Source organism: Malaclemys terrapin, chromosome 12 (genome assembly GCF_027887155.1).
Source record: "Malaclemys terrapin pileata isolate rMalTer1 chromosome 12, rMalTer1.hap1, whole genome shotgun sequence".
In the NCBI taxonomy this organism is placed as follows: domain Eukaryota; kingdom Metazoa; phylum Chordata; order Testudines; family Emydidae; genus Malaclemys; species Malaclemys terrapin.
In genome coordinates this window covers 48715370-48734076 of record NC_071516.1, presented here as the reverse complement: position 1 = coordinate 48734076, position 18707 = coordinate 48715370, and the positions used below count along the sequence as shown (strand labels likewise).

At 55.6% G+C, this 18707-nt stretch overlaps 1 protein-coding gene and 1 gene segment (V, D, J or C); both read right to left on the bottom strand.

The window, feature by feature from the left end:
• Positions 1 to 4259: 4259 nt before the first annotated feature.
• On the bottom strand, positions 4260 to 16593 carry LOC128846247 (uncharacterized). The gene is made up of 4 exons (XM_054045242.1): positions 16303 to 16593; positions 5250 to 5352; positions 4619 to 4920; positions 4260 to 4295 (listed from the first exon to the last, which is right to left on the bottom strand). Exons 1-4 carry the CDS (start codon positions 16591 to 16593, stop codon positions 4260 to 4262), a joined length of 732 nt encoding a protein of 243 aa, XP_053901217.1.
• Positions 16594 to 16705: 112 nt separating this feature from the next.
• On the bottom strand, positions 16706 to 18200 carry LOC128846246 (immunoglobulin heavy variable 4-61-like). The segment is given in 3 exon segments: positions 16706 to 16773; positions 17566 to 17892; positions 18120 to 18200. Coding segments are annotated over 3 exon segments (441 nt in total).
• Positions 18201 to 18707: the final 507 nt, after the last annotated feature.

The following is an 18707-nucleotide window of genomic DNA, read 5'->3' as shown; positions in this document are numbered from 1 at the left end:
GCAGGCTGCCATTATGTGATCGGAAGAAGCCAAACCCGCAAACACAAAGTGGGGGCCTAGTGAATGCAGCTGCTGGGGAAAAGGTCCTGCCCCAAACACAGTTAACACTGGAAAGATTAAGTGAAACTCTCCCAAAACTGGCAGTCCAACAGGGGGGAGATGCTGAAAGTGATGACTGAGGTGATGAAAGGAAAAACCTCCATTAAAATGCCAAAGTTTGCAAGGACACTGGGCAGGACCAGCTCTAGGCCCCAGCAAAGCAAGCACGTGCTTGGGGCGGCACATTTCCAGGGGCGGCATTCTGGCCATCCTCTTCCCAGGAGTTGAGGCTTTCGGGTGTTGCAAGGAAAAGAGCACCGGCCCGTGTGCTTATTCGAGATTCACGGGGTTTACTGTACAATTGCCCACTAGAAAAGAGAAGCTGGGTGCATGGAAAGCTAGAAGGAGCTCAGGTGCTGGGAACAGAGCCCAGGGCTGGACCAGACAAACTTCTGCAGGGTCTAGTTCTCGTTAAGATCTTCCCTTCCTTACTAATGGGACTGACCCCACTGGCTCCAGTGGAACAATTTGTGGGGTAAGGATTACTCAGGCTAGGAAGGGTTTGCAGGGCCGCTCTCAAAATCCCAATGGAGCTGAAATCAAGAACCTCTCTGAGCGCAGACCTCACTGTTTCCAATCAGGTTTGCCTCTCTGGGCTCGAATCCATGTAGGGTTTAAACGGAAATAGGTACCGTTTCCAGCTAGCCAGTTTGCATAACACTCAGAAGCTCTCAGTCTTGAATTTCGGGGGTGTGCAAGGGGCCAGCACATCTGGGAAGAGGAGAGCACATAGGGGCTAGCACAGATGTGTCAGCCAATGCAGGGTCCCTTCGCTGGGCTGTCTTGTAACAGCACTGGTTTATAATGTAAGAATGCAGTAAGGCACCTGACGGGAGAGATCAAACAGCTGGTTTATGGCTCTCCAGAGTGAAGTTCAGCGTGACAGCTAGATCCCACGTGCATCGCCCCTGTCCTCTAAGCAAACATGGACTGGAACTTGGCAAGACTAACGCAGAGTTCAGAAGATTTCACACTCGTGTTTCTGGTTGGAGAGAGAGATTCCAGACCGACACTCCTAGGGAAACCTAGGGAGACCTGTCTGTACAGATAGGCAGTGTACAGAGAGGGTCAGGCTGATGCAGCCAGCCCCATTTCCGCCCCACCATCACCGCTGGAGCCCAGTTCCCCCAATCGCTCTGTATGGCTGCAGCAGGCTGCCCTAGCCAAAGGCACCTGATCTGACAGAGCAGTGTCAAAAGACGACATGACTCTAAAGAAACAGTGACTGGCCAGAGGGACAGGGCGTAAGGACACTTTTCCAGGAGCGGCAATCTCCTCTCTCTCTGTGTCTCTGTATTTCTGCAGCACCCCGATGCTTCCACCCAGGCGGCTCTGGGAGAAGCAAAGACTCCCATGAACGTAACCGTCAGACTCAAACACACTCCTAACAAAGGCGACATCCCGGGCTCATTCCGCGCTACTCTGGACACCACGAGGCGAGTCAAGGACAGGCTAACTCCTCCTGCGTGTTCTTTGCTTGTCTGAGAACCAAGCGCTTTCCCGAGCTGCTGCCCATGGTGCTGGCTTGCAACCAGGGACCCACATGTGCTCCCTCCTGAACACAGCCCCTCTTCCAAGCAGCGCCCCGGAGAGATGGGCAGGTGCTGCCCTTGTCGTGGGAAAGACGCGAGGCGCTGGGTTGCTTGACAATTGGCTCCTCTCCCTCTCCTGTGCGGGCACATCCACACGAATACAAGATCTGCAGCGGCACGTGCTTTGCAGGGCTGCATGGAAAGGCACAGGGCTGGAGCCTACCCCCACGGGGCACTCAATGAGAGTTTTGCCCCAGGAAGGGCTGGAGAGAGGGGACTCCACCATCCTATTTCCAGCCTTACTCCTTCCCCAAGCTCACGACGGGCGGTGAGACCCCACACAACACAAGCCCTGGGAGAGCTCCCCCGTGTCAGGGTGTAGCTGACAGTGGGGGGCTACAACAGATGTATAGATCCTGTCCAGACATTCTTATAAACTCCTGGGGAAGGAATCGACAGCGGACTGGCGGGGATCCAGATCTGGATCAGTTCAGTACCAGGACAGGGTCCTTGCTGACAATGTTCCCCCAGAGCTGGCACCTTCCTGCTCATGGGGGGGGTCCAAGCTCAGGAATTGGCCCGTGGTTTCCCTCAGCACATCAGCATCCACTGGCCTGTTGCACTTCGCAGCCATGTCCTCACTGCGGGTGCTCGATCAGGGGAGAGAGGAAAAGGACCCCGCTAATGCAGGGTTTTGTCCTCCCCTGTCCATCCAGCAGGGCAGAGTCTAGGGAAGGCAGGTTGTGTAGTTGGATGTGGTCTATGGGGGTTTTAAGAGCGGGTCACTTGGTCCTGCAAACAATCGCCCTGTTCACCGCTATGGAAGCCGTGTGTGAAGCAACCGCAGCTCCCCCAGCAGGGATGTCACCGTGTGGAAGAGCTCATTGGATGTCAAAGGAGAGAAAACTCCGTCTCGGCCTGGGGCAGGCTGCTGTTTATACCTGTTGGGACTCCCCCGGCCAGCCAGTCGTGCTCAGGAACCCAATCCCACAGTGTCATGCGGGGATCGACAAGGATCTGTGCTGACTTCTCTCTCATGAGAGCAGGATCGGGGCCGCGGGTGGCGGAGAGAGTCACGGACCCATGTCACTCTTGCTAGGTGTAGCTGAGAAACACCTTTGGGGGCAGCTCCTCAGATGGTGGGAATGGTCAGCGCTGAAGTCAGTGTCAATTCACACCAGCTGAGGATCGGACGCTGCTTTCCTTTGGTCTTTTTGCAGAGCGATCAGAGCTGCAAAACCCGGAGAGGGAGGGGATACCCAAACCCAAGCGCCTTAAAGTGCAGCCCTGCTAGCGAAAGAGCAACCAGTAACTCGTGCGGGTTATTGTCGAGCTGCGTGTAAAGATGCAGGACTCACCGCTGCAGCGCCTCCTGCTGGTCATCCTTGGGAATTAGCTCGCCAGCCATCGGAGCGCCCCCTGCAGGCCAGTGATCCACTGCTGCTTGGTCCCCGTGTCCCTCCCGGACCCTGTGCCCTGTTGTCTGGGGTGCTGCCCCCTGGCAGTTACCCCTCACAGCTCTGGGTCTCCCCCTCCCAGGGGAACCCCCACCCACTATCCCCACTGCGCCTCAGTCTTGGCTACTGCCCAGTCTCCATCTAGCCCCCGTTCACTGGGGCAGACGGCAGTGTCAGCCACTCATCACAGGCAAAGGGGTTCGGACCTGCTGCCTCTGCCTACCCATGGGCTGCCCCCTGCAACCAGGAGCAGTGCCAGGGTTTTTGCCGCCCTAGGCGGGGGGTCCTTCCGCGCTCCTGGTCTTCGGGGCACTTCAGCTGCGGGTCCCGGAGCGATGAAGAACACTCCGCCGCAGAATTTCCGCTGAAGACCCGGAGCGAGTGAAGGACCCCCCGCCACAGAACTGCCGCCCCCCAAATCCTGCTGCCCTAGGTGACCGCCTAGGTCGCCTAAATGGAAGTACCGGCCCTGCCTGCAACCCAGTACCTAATAGGCCTTACCAGGCCTGCAGCCTGGGGCTTTCCTAGGCCGGAGCTCCCCGGCTCCCTTGGCCTTTCCCCAGCCCTGCTCCACTCCAGGCAGGAGAGGTACAGAGGGAAATTCCCCTGGGGTTCGATTCTCTATAACTGCCCCTTGCAATGTTGATGCAGTTGGCGTTACCGCTAGAGGAGGTAGGCGAATGGGCTAGTTTGGTGCCTGTTCTCATCCACAGTGACAATGTCCATCTTCCTACGGAAGCCTCCTTTGTCCATTTGTTAACTATTTAAACAAGTAGCCATCTGCTTTTCCCCGCGGCTGCCCCTCGCCTTGGGAGCGGGATAGGCTGGGGGGAGTGGGGAATTTGGTTAACGCTGCTCATTATTTCCCTTCAAAGCGCTCCTAAAATCCTCCTCTGCCCTGGAGCATAAGAAGGTATTGACAACGGGCGGCTGGTTTGCTGAGGGGTCCCTGCCGATCATGCTGATCAATATTGTCTCACTGGTTCCTTGTCTCCCCTCCCCCATGTATCTCCCCCTGCCCATCTGTTGTCTCTTGTCTTACGGTTCATAAGCTCCGTGGGGCTCTGACCGGCTGTTTGATCTGTTTGTGCAGCGCCTCGCACAATAGAGCTCTGGCCCATGACTGTGACTCCAGGGGCCATCATGCAAAATGATAAACTAATCATTGACTTCACTTGGAGCAGTAGGAGCAGCTACTCCCTGGTGCCTGAGAGAAGCAAATAAATGTCACATACTAATTAGTGCTTAACTGTTTTCCTTTCCCGGCCTGTGTTTGATTGAGGCAAAGGAAGACAAGCCGCAGGAGAGACAACCTGGCCCTTTTGCACGCGTTTGTTTAAAGGATTGTGTCAGTCCTGTTGGTGCAGGGAGAGGAGGACGAAGGAGACAGACCAGCCTGTCCCGGCTGAGTGTGTTTGCTGCCATGGGCTCCCTGCTGTGTGTAGCTCCGGAGCGCCACCTGCTGGGGGCTTCTTTTTAAATTAACACCGGGGGAGGTTTGTGTCTGAGCTCAGACCGGCTTCTCCTCACTGTGTCCCTCGCGCAGTAATACACGGCGGTGTCCTCCGCTCTCAGGCTGGTCATGTGTAGGTAGAAATTGGAGCTGTCCTTGGAGGCTGTGAATCGCCCCTGGATGGTCGGGGAGTAGCTGTTGCTAGACGATGAATAATAATAAAGCAGCCACTCCAGCCCCTTTCCCGGAGCCTGTCGGACCCAGTACATGGTATAGCTGCTGAGATCAAAGCCGCTCACGGCACATGTGAGTTTAGTGGATTCCCCGGGTTTCTTAACCTCCGGGCTGGACTGGGTCAGAGCCACCTGTGCCCGGGCCCCTGGAGAGAAACAAAGCGGGCTGTTAAAAGTAATGTTTAAAAACAACAGATTAGAGACACTGACAGATACGGGTCTGTCTCCTTCTCTCTAGTGTATGTAGAGATTAATCTAAACACGCCCTAGTGACTCCCCGGATCTCAATGTCTTCCCACACAGGATGAGTTGTGGAGGGGATTTTCTAAAGCACTCACATTATTTGGGAGCACGAGCACTATTGACTTTCCTAGATACACGTTCCAAGATAACTTGGGAACTTTAGGGAAAAACCCTCAGCCCATGAACTGCAGAGTGATCTAAAACCGACGGGTGAACAGAGAAACAAACTCACCTGAGAGGCCAAGCAGGAAAACGCAGATTCTCAGCAGACCCAGCATGGTGATGGGATGGGAGCGCAGCTCTGTAAGTCCCTGGGCCAGATGCGGGGCCTTTGGCTGAGATGCCGGAGTCAGCGGTTAAGTAGGGAGTCGGATGTGGCAGCTTTGCATATTCGGGGCGAGCCGGGCGGGTGGGAAATAAAAGGGTCTGAACTCAGCGAGTGGGCAGGGCCGGGCGAGAGGCTGATGGGGGTGGGGGCGTGGCGCAGTGAGGGTCGGGGGGTGACCTGGTACAGTAGAGAAGAGACCAGAACTCTGAGCTGGAGAAGGGGGCTATGTGAAAACAGAAGGGGAAGAAGGATTCCCTGCCCCAGACTCGGGACAGGACCTACAGACAATCTGAGAGCGATGCTTCCTCACGGCCTGTTCCTGTCAGTTTGGCCCCTGGACCAAACCCCTCTCCACTGCTGTTTCCAACCCGCTCGCCCTGTCGAAGCCCATTGCATGAGAGCCCTCCCCAGGGATGTAGAACATGAAGCTGGGACAGGCCCAGGCCCCACCAGTCCCTCTCCTGACGCTGCAGCGCTTCATAGTTCTCTGCAAAGAGCACGATGGGGTGTTTTATGGGCTGTGAATCAGGGACCCTGGGGTCAGTTTTGTCTCTGCTACAGATTCACTTTGTGCTCTTGGGCCAGTCACTTAGGCTGAGATTTTCAAAGGAGGCCGAAGGAGCGAGGAGTCCCATTCCCGTTGCCAAGCAGTGGGATGCAGGTACCTAAATCATTTGGGTGCCTTCGAAAATCCCAAACGAAAAGGGCTCGGTGCATTTCTTGGGCAGTGTCCGAAACAGCTGTGTTCAGGTGACAGCCAGGTGGGTAGGAACGATCCTGAAGTTACACAGGAAGCAAAACTGAACCTTTAACTACCTCCCCCCACTTGTCCTGATATATCACAGCCCGGTCTTGAATTGTTCAGCAGCCACAACGTGCTGCACAAGCACCATTCAGCCTTCTGCACATCTGTGCGAATAGTGGCAAAATGTTGGTGTGCAAACACTGGGGGGAGAGGGGATATTCCACCACCAGTCGTTATACAATGTCTCTGGCGTTTCTTCCTCTTAGTTCATGTTTACAAAGCGGGCTGAAGGGACGAAAGCTCATTATTCATAGTAACTGAGGCGGATTCTATTTCTGCATTGCCAGCCACTAAATAAGATTCTCTCTATTCCAGGGGTGGGCAAACTTTTTGGCCCGAGGGCCACATCTGGGTGGGGAAATTGCATGCAGGGCCATGAATGTAGGGCTGGGGCAGGGGGTTAGGCAGAGTGTGTGGGGGGTGCGGTGTGCAGGAAGGGGATAAGGGCAGGGTGTTGGGGTGCAGGGTACAAACTCCGGTCTGGTGCCATTTACCTGGAGTGGATCTGGGGTGGCTGCCACTGGCACCCTGTCCCCACTCTGTCCCCACTCTGCTCCTGGAAGAAGGCTCCACGTGCTGCCCTCATTTGCGGGTACCTCCCCGGAAACTCCCATTGGCTGTGGTTCCCCGTTCCCAGCCAATGGGAGCTGCGGGGGGTGGTGCCTGCAGGCGAGGGCAGCGGACAGAGCCCTCTGCCCCCTTTCCCCCAGGGGCCCCAGGGACGTGGTGCCGGCCGCTTCCCCTGTTTAGCCCTGCGGCACCATGGGGTGGCAATCCCGTGGGCCAGATCCAAAGCCCTGATGGGCCGGATCCATCCTGCGGGCCATAGCTTGCCCATTCCCTGAGCTAGGCCTATCCACGTGCTCCGGTATTGATTCACTAAACCCCCAATCCTGCAAACGCCTCTGCATGGGAGCCCTCCACAGGCACAACTGTTTGCAGGATCAGTGTCTAAGACAGAGCAAATAGCATAAGCAGCTTCTTAAAGTGACACCAATGAAAATACAATCACAGATCGATTTCTTCAAACCTTGGATTGCTCCACTTTATCCATACGACCACTCCCAGGTAGCCACATGCCCCCAAATGCCAGCAACTCGCCAGAAATCTTGGCACCTCCCCACGAAGCCTAATTCCCCCACCCCCACAGCCTGCTCTCCCCAGCCCCTCCATCTCCTGCAGCCTGCTCTCCCCACCCCGGCTGGGGCTGGGACACTCCAAACCCCCCACCCCCACCTCAACCCACTGACCCACCCATATCTCCTATTTCTCCCATCACCTCACCTTCTTCCACCTCCTCTCCAGGGTCCAGGAGGCACCTAATTAGTCGAGCTAGCCTAAGGGGCTCCGTTAATTAGGTGGGGGGGCCCTTCATTCCCTTCAGCAGGAACGTCAGACCGGGGCTCCTCCGGGCGGGGGTGGGGCTGCGTCTGGCTCCTCTGGCTGTGGGGCGTCTCCAGGCTTCGGCCGCGGGGGAAGGGTGCAGGCAGAAGGGGTGGAGCCGGGGGCTAGCCTCCCATGCCAGGGTGATTTAAAAGGGTCCTTTACCCTGGGTAGGGTTACCCACACGTCCGGGTTTCCCCTGGACATGTCCGGCTTTTCAGTCTTTAAATAGCCGTCCGGGCGGAATTTGTAAAGTTAAAAATGTCCGGATTTCCCCTGGACGGCTATTTAAAGACCCAAAAGCGGCGGTGAGCTGGGGCAGGGGGGCGCGGGGAGGGCTGCCTGCAGTAGGTAACCTGGGGGGGGCGCGCAGGGGAACCCCGCCCCAGCTCACCTCCGCTCCGCCTCTGCCTGCTGCCTTGAGCGCACAGCCGCGCCGCTCCGCTCTGCTTCTCAACCCTCCCTCCCAGGCTTGCCGCCAAACAGCTGTTCGGTGGCAAGCCTGGGAGGGAGGGGGTGAGAAGCGGAGCGGCGCAGCTGTGCGCTCAAGGCAGCAGGCAGAAGCGGAGCGGAGGTGAGCTGGGGTTGGGGCAGGGCAGGGAGCGCAGTGAGTCAAGGGACAGGGAGCGGGGGGTTGGGTGGGTCAGGGGTTCTGGGGGGGGGGGCTTGTCAGGGGGCAGAGGTGTGGAGAGGGATTGGGGCAGTCAGGAGACAGGGAGCAGGGGGAGGGTTGGATGGGGTGGTGGTTCTGGGGGTCTGTCAGGGAGCAGGGGTGTAGAGAGGGATTGGGGCAGTCAGGGGACAGGGAGCGTGAGATGGGTTTGGGGTTCGGGGGGGCAGTCAGGGGACAGGCAGCGGTTGGATAGGTGTGGGAGTCCCAGGGATCTGGCGGGGACAGGGGTGTGGATAGGAGTCAGAACAGTCAGGGGACAGGTAGGAAGTGGGGTCCTAGGGGGGCAGTTAGGGTGGGGGGTCTCAGGAGGGGGCAGTCGAGGACAAAGATAAGGGAGGCTTAGATAGGGGTCCTGGGGGGTGGTTAGGGGAAGGGGTCCCGGGAGGGGGCGATCAGGGGAAAAGGAGCAGGGGGGGTTGGATGGGTTGGGGGTTCTGTGGGGGGCAGTCAGGGAGCGGGAAGTGGGAGGGAGTGGCTAGAGGGTGGGGCTACTCCCTCCCCCAGAGTGTCCTCTTTTTTCTAAATTCAAATATGGTAACCATAGCCCTGGGACAATTGCCCCCTTTGCCCCCGCACCCCACAGGATCAGGCCTGGGGACCCAAGAGCCCAGGAGGGGTGGGAGGCTGGTTGAAGTGGCCCATGGACTCCCAGAGGGAGAAACCCGGGGCCCAGTACCCTCACAAGGGAGGAGGGGAACTGAAGTCTAGCCCCTGAAATGGGGAAGGACCTTGGTTCAGAGCTGCCCTTGGGAGGGGACTGAACTATTGTGTGATGGGCTGAGACCAGGAGGCCCAGTGGGAGAACCTGGAGAAGACACTGGCTGGGACTGGCCCTTGCGGCTGAGAAGGGGCCAGGAGAGGGGTGTGAGAGGAGCCGTCCCCTGCAACTCCCCATCTGGGCAGGTGGGGCTGCCCTAGAGGTAGGGATGCAGGTGTAGAGATGAGTTAGGTGCTTGATGATGGGGTCTGCAAAAACCAGCACAGTGAGCGGGGAGCTGCCTCATCTACCCCCTAGGACAGGGGTGGGCAAACTTTTTGGCCCGAGGCTCACCTCAGGGTTCCGAAACTGTATGGAGGGCCGGGTAGGGAAGGCTGTGCCTCCCCCAACAGCCTTGCCACAGCCCCCCCTGCCCCCACCCACTTCCCGCCCCCTGACTCTCCCCTCAGAACCCCCGACCCATCCAACCCCTCCTGCTCCTTGTCCCCCACCCCTAACTGCCCCCCAAGGACTCCACTCCCTATCCAACGCCCCCTGCTCCCTGTCCCCTGACTGCCCTGACCCCTATCCACACCCGCTCCCCCTGACAGCCCCCTCCCGGGACTCCCATGCCTATCCAACGCCCCCTGCTTCCTGTCCCCTGACTACCCCCCGGAATCTCCTGCCCCTTATCCAACCCCCATACCCCCTAACCATGCCACTCAGAGTACCAGGACTGGCAGCCGCACCGCCCAGCCAGAGCCAGCCATGCCGCCACACTGTCTAGAGCACCGGAGCAGGCCGGCGGCTCTCGCAGCTGCCCTGCCTGGCAGGAGCTCGCAGCCCCACTGCCCAGAGCGCTGGTGGCACAGCGAGCTGAGGCTGCGGGTGACGGGGAGAGCGGGGGGCTAGCCACCCTGGGCCAGCTGGGAGCTCAAGGGCCGGGCAGGACTATCCCGCAGGCCGTGGTTTCCCCACCTCTGCCCTAGGAAATGCTGAGGAGCGGTTTCAGAGGGGTAGCCGTGTTAGTCTGTATCAGTAAAAACAAGGAGGGGTCCTTGTGGCACCTTAGAGACTAACACATTTATTGGGCACAAGCTTTCGTGGGCTAAAACCCACTTCATCAGATGCATGGAGTGGAAAATACAGTAGGCAGCTATAAATATACAGCACATGAAAAGACGGGAGTTGCCTTACCAAGTGGGGGAGGGGTCAGTGCTAAAGAGGCCAATTCAATCAGGGTTCAGAGTAACAGCCGTGTTAGTCTGTATCCGCAAAAAGAAGAACAGGAGTACTTGTGGTTAGTCTCTAAGGGTATGTCTACACTACGGGATTAATCCGAATTTAGATAATTCGGATTTGAGAAACAGGTTGTATAAAGCCGAAATGAGTGCGGCCACACTAGCACAGTAATTCGGTGGTGTGCGTCCAAGTACCGGGGCTAGCGTCGATTTCTGCACCGTTGCACTGTGGGTAGCAATTCCATAGCTATCCCATAGTTCCCGCAGTCTCCCGCGCCCATTGGGATTGTGGGTTAAGATCCCAGTGCCTGATGGGACAAAAAACATCGTCGCAGGTGGTTCTGGGTACAGCCTCACTTCCTCCCTCCCTCCCTCCCTGCATGAAAGCAACGGACGGCAGACAACCATTTTCGCGCCTTTTTTCCTGGGTGGGTGAACACTGCAGACTCCATACCACGGCAAGCATGGAGCCCGCTGAGGTCAAGACAGCACTCATGAATATTGCAAACACCTCGCGCGTTCTCGTGGAGTTTATGCTCAGCCAGGACCAGAAAAACGAGGCGAGGAGGCAGCGGCGGCGGCAGCGCAGCGACAAGCATGATGAGGACATGGACACGGACACGGACACAGAATTCAGTGAAACCACAGGCCCCGGTGCTTTGGAGATCATGTTGTTAATGGGGCAGATTCTATCCATGGAACGCCGATTCTGGGCAAGGGAAACAAGCACAGACTGGTGGGACCGCATAGTGTTGCAGGTCTGGGACGATTCCCAGTGGCTGCGGAACTTTCGCATGCGTAAGGGCACTTTCATGGAACTTTGTGACTTGCTGTCTCCTGCCCTGAAACGCCAGAATACCAAGATGAGAGCAGCCCTCACAGTTGAGAAGCGCGTGGCGATAGCCCTGTGGAAGCTTGCAACGCCAGACAGCTACCGGTCAGTCGGGAATCAATTTGGAGTGGGCAAATCTACTGTGGGGGCTGCTGTGATGCAAGTAGCCAAAGCAATCACTCAGGTGCTGCTACGAAAGTTAGTGACTCTGGGAAATGTGCAGGCTATAGTGGATGGTTTTGCTGCAATGGGATTCCCTAACTGTGGTGGGGCAATAGACGGAACCCATATCCCTATCTTGGCACCGGAGCACCAAGCCACCGAGTACATAAACCGCAAGGGGTACTTTTCAATGGTGCTGCAAGCACTTGTGGATCACAAGGGACGTTTCACCAACATCAACGCGGGCTGGGCGGGAAGGGTTCATGACGCTCGCGTCTTCAGGAACACTACTCTGTTTAAAGGGCTGCAGCAAGGGACTTACTTTCCGGACCAGAAAATAACCGTTGGGGATGTTGAAATGCCCATAGTTATTCTTGGGGACCCAGCCTACCCCTTAATGCCATGGCTTATGAAGCCATACACAGGCAGCCTGGACAGGAGTCAGGAGCTGTTTAACTACAGGCTAAGCAAGTGCAGAATGGTGGTAGAATGTGCATTTGGCCGTTTAAAAGGTCGCTGGCGTTCATTATTGACTCGCTCTGACCTCAGCCAAAGAAATCTCCCCATTGTTATTTCTGCTTGCTGTGTGCTCCACAATCTCTGTGAAAGTAAGGGGGAGACCTTTATGGCGGGGTGGGAGGCTGAGGCAAATCGCCTGGCTGCTGATTACGCGCAGCCAGACACCAGGGCGATTAGAAGATCACACCATGAAGCGCTGTGCATCAGAGAAGCTTTGAAAACCAGTTTCATGGCTGGCCAGGCTACCGTGTGAAATATCTGTTTGTTTCTCCTTCATGAAAACCCTCCCCCTTTACTGACTGATTTTCTGTAAGGAACCCACCCTGCCCCTTCCCCCAGCTTTCTTTCAAACCAAATAAAGTCACTATCATTTAAAAATCATTTATTCTTTATTAATAGATTAGAAAAAGAGGGAGGGAACCCGGGTGGTATTTGGGAGGAGGATTGCTGGGAAGGAAAAAGCCACAAAGAAAAGGTTAAAAAAATGACAGCCTTTTGCTTGGGCTGTCTACTGGGGTGGAATGGGAAGGTGTACGGAGCCTCCCCCCCCGCGTTCTTACACGTCTGGGTGGAGGAGGATACGGAACATGGGGAGGGGGGAGGGTGGAACAGGGGCTGAAGCGGCAGTCTGTTTTCCAGCAGTCGTTCCTGAACCTCCACCAGACGCCGGAGCAGCCCCAGCGTTGCATCCTTCATCCTCTGGTCTTCCTGCCGCCATCTCTCATCTCGATCGTCTCTCCTCTCCTCACGTTGGTCCCTCCTCTCCTCACGTTGGTCCCTCCTCTCCTCACGTTCACTGACTTCTTTCCTATACTTTGAAACTGTTTCCTTCCACTCATTCAGATGAGCTCTGTCACTCCTGCTGGATTGCATAATTTCAGAAAACATGTCCTCCCGCGTCTTCTTCTTACGACGCCTTATCTGTGATAACCTTCGGGATGGAGGAGGGAGGCTTGAGGAATTTGCAGCTGCTGTAGGGAGGGGAAAAAAGAGAGAATTGTTTTAAAAGCTACATTTTGCAGAACAATGCTTATACTCTTTCACGGTGACCAACACTGTTCACATTACATAGCACATGTGATTTCTGTGCAAGGTCGCATTTTGCCTCTTAATGCTGAGTGCTTGTGGCTTTGCTGCTAGAGATCACAGGTCTGGGCAACAGAATTCGGCTTGCATGCGGCCATGGTAAGCCATTGTTTTACAGCTTCTGCACCCTCCTTTCCCACATACCAAGCATAGCCTGTAGAGTGCTGCAGAAGCCTGGCCAATCTCAGCCAGTTGGGGGGGGGCAGTGTGGGGGGGCTTGTCTGGGCCCCTTCAGGCAAGTAGAGTGCTGCGGTTTTTCTGTTAACATTCAGCAGCACCAGAAAACAAACTAACCCCCCCCCCCGCCATGAATTCTCTGGGATGATCACGGTACCCCTCCCCCCACCGCGTGGCTGGTATCAGGGAAGATCCCTGCAGGCACCAAACTACCCCCCCCCGCCGCCGACCCCCCCCCCTCGCCATGAATTCTCTGGGATGATCACGGTACCCTCCCCCCACCGCGTGGCTGGTAACAGGGAAGATCCCTGCTAGCCAAACGCGGAAAACTTCAGGGCCAATTTCCCATCTGCGCTTGGCTAACTGCAGGGAAGGATTTATTTTCCGCCACAGGCAAACAGCCCAGTAGGAACGGCCACCTCTGTCCCCTTAATTAAGTTCCCGTATTTCAACCAGGTTACCAGGAGTGATATCACTCTCCTGAGGATTACACAACAAGATAAAGAACGGATGTTGCTTGAATGCCAGCAAACACCGGGACCATACGCTGCCAGGCTTTGTCAGGCAATGATACCAGATTACTTGCTGCAAGCATGGCGTGGTCAAGTGTCCTACCATGGAGGAGGGAATAAGGATGCACTGCCCAGAAACCTTCTGGCAAGGCTTTCGGAGTACCTCCAGGAGAGCTTCATGGAGATGTCCCTGGAGGATTTCCGCTCCATCCCCATACACGTTAACAGACTTTTCCAGTAGCTACAGACTTTTCCAGTAGCTGAACTGACCGCGAATGCAAAGTCAGGCAAAGTAATCATTAAAAACCGTTTGCTTTTAAAACAAGTTTTATATTTTAAAAGGTAAACTCACCTGAGGTCCCTTCCATGGGGTCAGAGTCTTGGGTACTGGCTTGGGAGGCTTGGGAGGGTACTTCAGTCAGGGTGATAAAAAGATCCTGGCTGTTGGGGAGAATGGAGTGCTGTGTGCTCTCTGCAAGCTCATCCTCCTCCTCCTCCTCCTCCTCTACCCCATCGGCAGAATCCTCAGGCGTCGAGACTATCCCCGACCCAGAATCCACGAACAAAGGTGGGGTAGTGGTGGCAGCCCCCCCTAGAATTGCATGCAGCTCGGCGTAGTAGCGGCATGTCCGCGGCTCTGACCCGGAGCGACCGTTTGCCTCCTTTGTTTTTTGATAGGCTTGTCTGAGCTCCTTGACCTTCACGCGGCACTGCTCAGAGTCCCTATTGTGGCCTCTCTCCATCATGCCCTTGGAAATTTTTTCAAAAGTTTTTGCATTTCGTCTTTTAGAACGAAGTTCTGCAAGCACTGAATCCTCTCCCCATACAGCGATCAGATCCAGTACCTCCCTCACGGTCCATGCTGGTGCTCTTTTTCGATTATCAGCCTGCATGGTTACCTGTGCTGATGAGGTATCTGTGGTCACCTGTGCTCTCCACGCTGGGCAAACAGGAAATGAAGTTCAAATGTTCGCGGGGCTTTTCCTGTCTACCTGGCCAGTGCATCCGAGTTCGGATTGCTGTCCAGAGCGGTCACAATGATGCACTGTGGGATAGCTCCTGGAGGCCAATACCATCGAATTGCGGCCACACTAACCCTAATTCGAATTGCTAAAATCGATTTTGGCGCTACTCCGCTCGTTGGGGTGGAGTACAGAAATCGATTTAAAGGGCCCTTTACATCGAATTAAATGGCGTCGTTGTGTGGACGGTTACAGGGTTAATTCGAATTAAAGCTGATAAATCCGAATTAAAGTCGTAGTGTAGACCAGGCCTAAGGTGCCACAAGTACTCCTGTTCTTCAATCAGGGTGGAAGTGGCCCATCCCCAACAGTTGATGAGAAGGTGTGAGTATCAACAGAGGGGAAATTATTTTTTGTAGTGACCCGGCCACTCCCCGTCTTTACTCAGGCCTAATTTGATGGTGTCAATCCTGCAGATTAATTCCAGTTCTGCAGTTTCTCGCTGAAGTCTGTTTTTGAAGGTTTTTCTGGTTGAAGAATGGTGACTTTTAAGTCTGCTATTGAGTGTCTGGGGAGACTGCAGTGTTCTCCTACTGGTTTTTGAATGTTACAATTCTTGATGTCTGATTTGTGTCCATTTATTCTTTTGTGTAGAGACTGTCCGGTTTGGCCAATGTACATGCAGCGGGGCATTGCTGGCACATGATGGCGAAGAAGCAGTTTGCTAGATCAATCACTGAAAACCACTTTGCCTCGGGCGGAATACTTTCCATCAATGCGGTCATGTCTGCCACCACTGGAGCCCGCTGTGGGGTGCAAGCATTGATCCGGCCGTAGTCTATAGTTAGTCGCCAGGTCTTCCCGTCTGCCTTGCGGACCGGCCAGGTGGGGGAGTTGAAAGGAGAGGGAGTTGAACGAACCACTCCCTGGGCTATCAGGGCGTCCAATGTCTCACCCACAGCGTGCTCTGCCTCAGGAAGATACTTGTCTTGTTCCTGGGGCGGCACCGGGGGACCCTGAACGACAATGGGCCCCCCCTTCCAGAGACCACAATCGGATTTATCCTGAGCCCCGACCCCGGGAATCTGCTTTTCCCATTCATCTGTCTCTGGTACCTCCACAGCTGCCACCCCCAACATAGAGCGGGTTAGCACCCCAGAGACCCCTCCTTGTAGATCTTCCCCCCAACCCACAGCGGGGACCTGCCACACGCAGCAACTGGCACAATCTACCACCAAACGGAGCTCTCTGGGCTGATCAATCCCCAGGATAACTTTGCCTGCCATCCGCCAATGAACCCAGGGGAGGTTAGCCACCAAATCTGCCAACTCCCACCTAGGTGCTGACAACAAGTTTCCTCTCCCCTCCTGGTCCCCATAAGCAGCCAGCACAACTGACCGAACTTGCACACATTTGGGGGGGGGAGGGTAAAAATAAAACTGCTGCACCAGTTTCCACCAGTGCCACGCAGGGGGTCCGTGTCATTCCTACCCTCATTTGGACTACTAGACGCCCTTCTGATTGGGGGACAAGGTGGCTACCCATCGCCACCTGTCCTCTGGGCATCTGTCCTCCTGTGGGCTCCCCCAGGGGACTTGAACTGGCCGATCCAAGCCGGCTGGTGCTGCTCCTGATGGGGCCGGGACACCACTCTGCTCCCCTGCAGGAAGGGGTATCCCCAACTGCACGCACCGGAGCATCAGCTCCCCAGTGGGTTTCCCTCCCCCTGTTCCTCCTCCTGTTCCAGCAAAACCCACCAGAGGTTATTCCGCAGGCAGGACTGCCCCCTCCGGTTTCCAGACCGAGAGTCTGGTCTGCTGAGGTTTCTGTGATCTACTGCCGCCCCTTAGAAGCCTTGCCCATTGGTGGTTGTGGCACCGTCGGGGCGCTGAGAGCAGCCTGCCTGACTGCGTCCAGCTGGGCTTCCACATCCGCGGGTTCCCCGGGTCTCCACCTCCCGATCGCCTGCTGTACGTGGACTGGGAGACCCTGGGCGACCAGCCTCAATTCCTCCGGAGGCAGGACTATTTGAGCTATGGTCGGGGGAACCTGCCCTCCCTCTATGGCAGCCACACCCCGGCCACACAAACATGCCAGGTGAACCATTCTCTCCATGAACCGGACGGGGTCTTCCCCAGGCACAGCAGCCACCGAGACAAACTCTGCCAACAACGCGCACGGCCCCACGGCAGGCGTCATCCCCGCCAACATATCAAAGATACTATTGGGTGCGGCATGACCAGTTTGCTGCCGAGCCGCCCCTGCTAAATCTCCTCCCAACCCGGACGTGGCTTTTAACACCCGTCGGGTCTCAGCTGGGTTCAGTCCCTGATCCAAACACAGGGTCACCATGTCCCAGGCCCACCCGCTGAACCCGGAGCGCGAGGGGCCACCCAGGGTTTTTGCTAACTCTATTGCTTGTGTGGGAGTCATCTCAGTCTCTGCCATAGTGTGTCCAGTACTTGGGGCTGCCCCGCCCCTGGGGGCACAGGCCCATAGTTTTGGACCACCACAACACGGTGTCTGGGGTCCGGCCACCCGGGGCCTGGATCCAGGGGATCTGGATCACACCAGATATCCCCGTCCCAATCATCATATGGTCCCACCCCGCCCTGGGCTTTCACCCCAATGGCGGTGACCCAGGCTGAATAAGCCCCCCGGGCCCTGTTCTCCCGGGCAGACCCCTCCAGGACCAGATCCTTCAGGCAGGTAACTGCCTGGTTCAGAGCGGCTCCTGATTAACGTAGGTGCTTCTCAAAACTTCACAGATCAACATCATTTCTTCAGTCAGTCGTTTTCTGTCTCTTTCTCTATTTCTCTTTCCCGAGCAGTGTGGAAGGACGGGGTTTGCTAGTTAGTTTCTCTCTCAACCCCTTGGAATGTCTGTAAGATTGAATTTTGCTGGACTAGAACCAGTAGCGATTTTAGAAATATTGCGACCAGGGGGTTGAGGCTTGTCACTAAAGCTCATGATCCTCCTCTTTGTTACATCACTTTGGTCCACAGATATGTAGAAAATTCCCTCAAATTCCTTACCCGCCTCCCCTTCCATTTTCTTTCACTTACATGCATTTCAATGATGGGAATAACAGCTCTTTCCATTCTGATTGTCTCCCTGCACTGGTCAGAATATGCTTCCCCTTTTTGTACCAGTCCCTGCTTTGCTGTGTCACTGTGTCTCTCTGGCACAGTAATACATGGCCGTGTCTGCAGCTGTCAGCGAGCGGAGCTGCAGGGAGAACTGGTTCTTGGAAGTGTCTTGTGTGATGGTCGTTCGACTCTGCAGAGAGCTGGCGTAGTTAGTGTGCCACTGGCTCGGTCTGTAGTAAATGCGCCCTACCCATTCCAGCCCTTTCCCCGCGGGCTGCCGGACCCAGGTCCAGGTGACGCTGGTGCTAGAAACTGAGTCTCCAGAGATGGTACAAGTGAGTGTCAGGGACTCCCCGGGTTTCACCGCTCCTGGGCCCGTTTCCTTCAGCTGCACTTGGGAGAGGACACCTGGGAAGGAAACACAGAATGAAACCATGAGCCAGGCTCCTAACCCCTGGGAGTGGGGAACATGTGAAAATTAAACATCCTGAGACCGCGCCTAAGCTAGCGAGACACCCAAATGCCACTGAATTACATTAGGATCCGGGCACTTCATTCCCTTAGGCTGCCTTGAATGGCTGATCTTCTGCAGTCACTGCAGCAATGAACCCTCCTGACCCCCGATAGACACGTACCTGAAGGGGCCTCCAGCATGAACAGGAAAATCAGTAGCAGGTTCATTTTAAATGAAGATGCAAACTGTCCCCAGCAGCCAGGCCCGGGCAGTTCTGTGTCTGGGGAGAGACTGGGGCTCTTCCAATCCAGGGTTTGTATTTAAACAGGAACCCGTGGGGGGGGCGGGGGCAGGGATTTGCATGCCTGTTTCACAACATGAATATAAGAGATGACAGAGTTTGATTTTTGTCTACACACGGGGATCTCGCCGTGGGACGCATGTTCCCCTGACACAGTGAATTCAGCTCAGCAAAGTGTGAAACCGCCTAAGGTATTTGGACGCCCAAATTAAATGTAAATAAATAGGATTTGGTCATTTAACACTCCTAGGGGTCTTTGAGCTTCTCAGAGAAATATAAGTGCAGGACAGCACCTTCTTAGGAATGAAGGAATATTTGGAGAAGGGAAATTATACCTCTTTTCTTGTGGTTTTCGTTGGGATTTCAAAAGAGCCCAAGGGAATTAGGCACTTAAATGCTAACAAAATTCAGTAGGATTTGGGCCCTTAGTTCCCTTACAGCATCTCTGAAATCCTATTACTGTTCGGT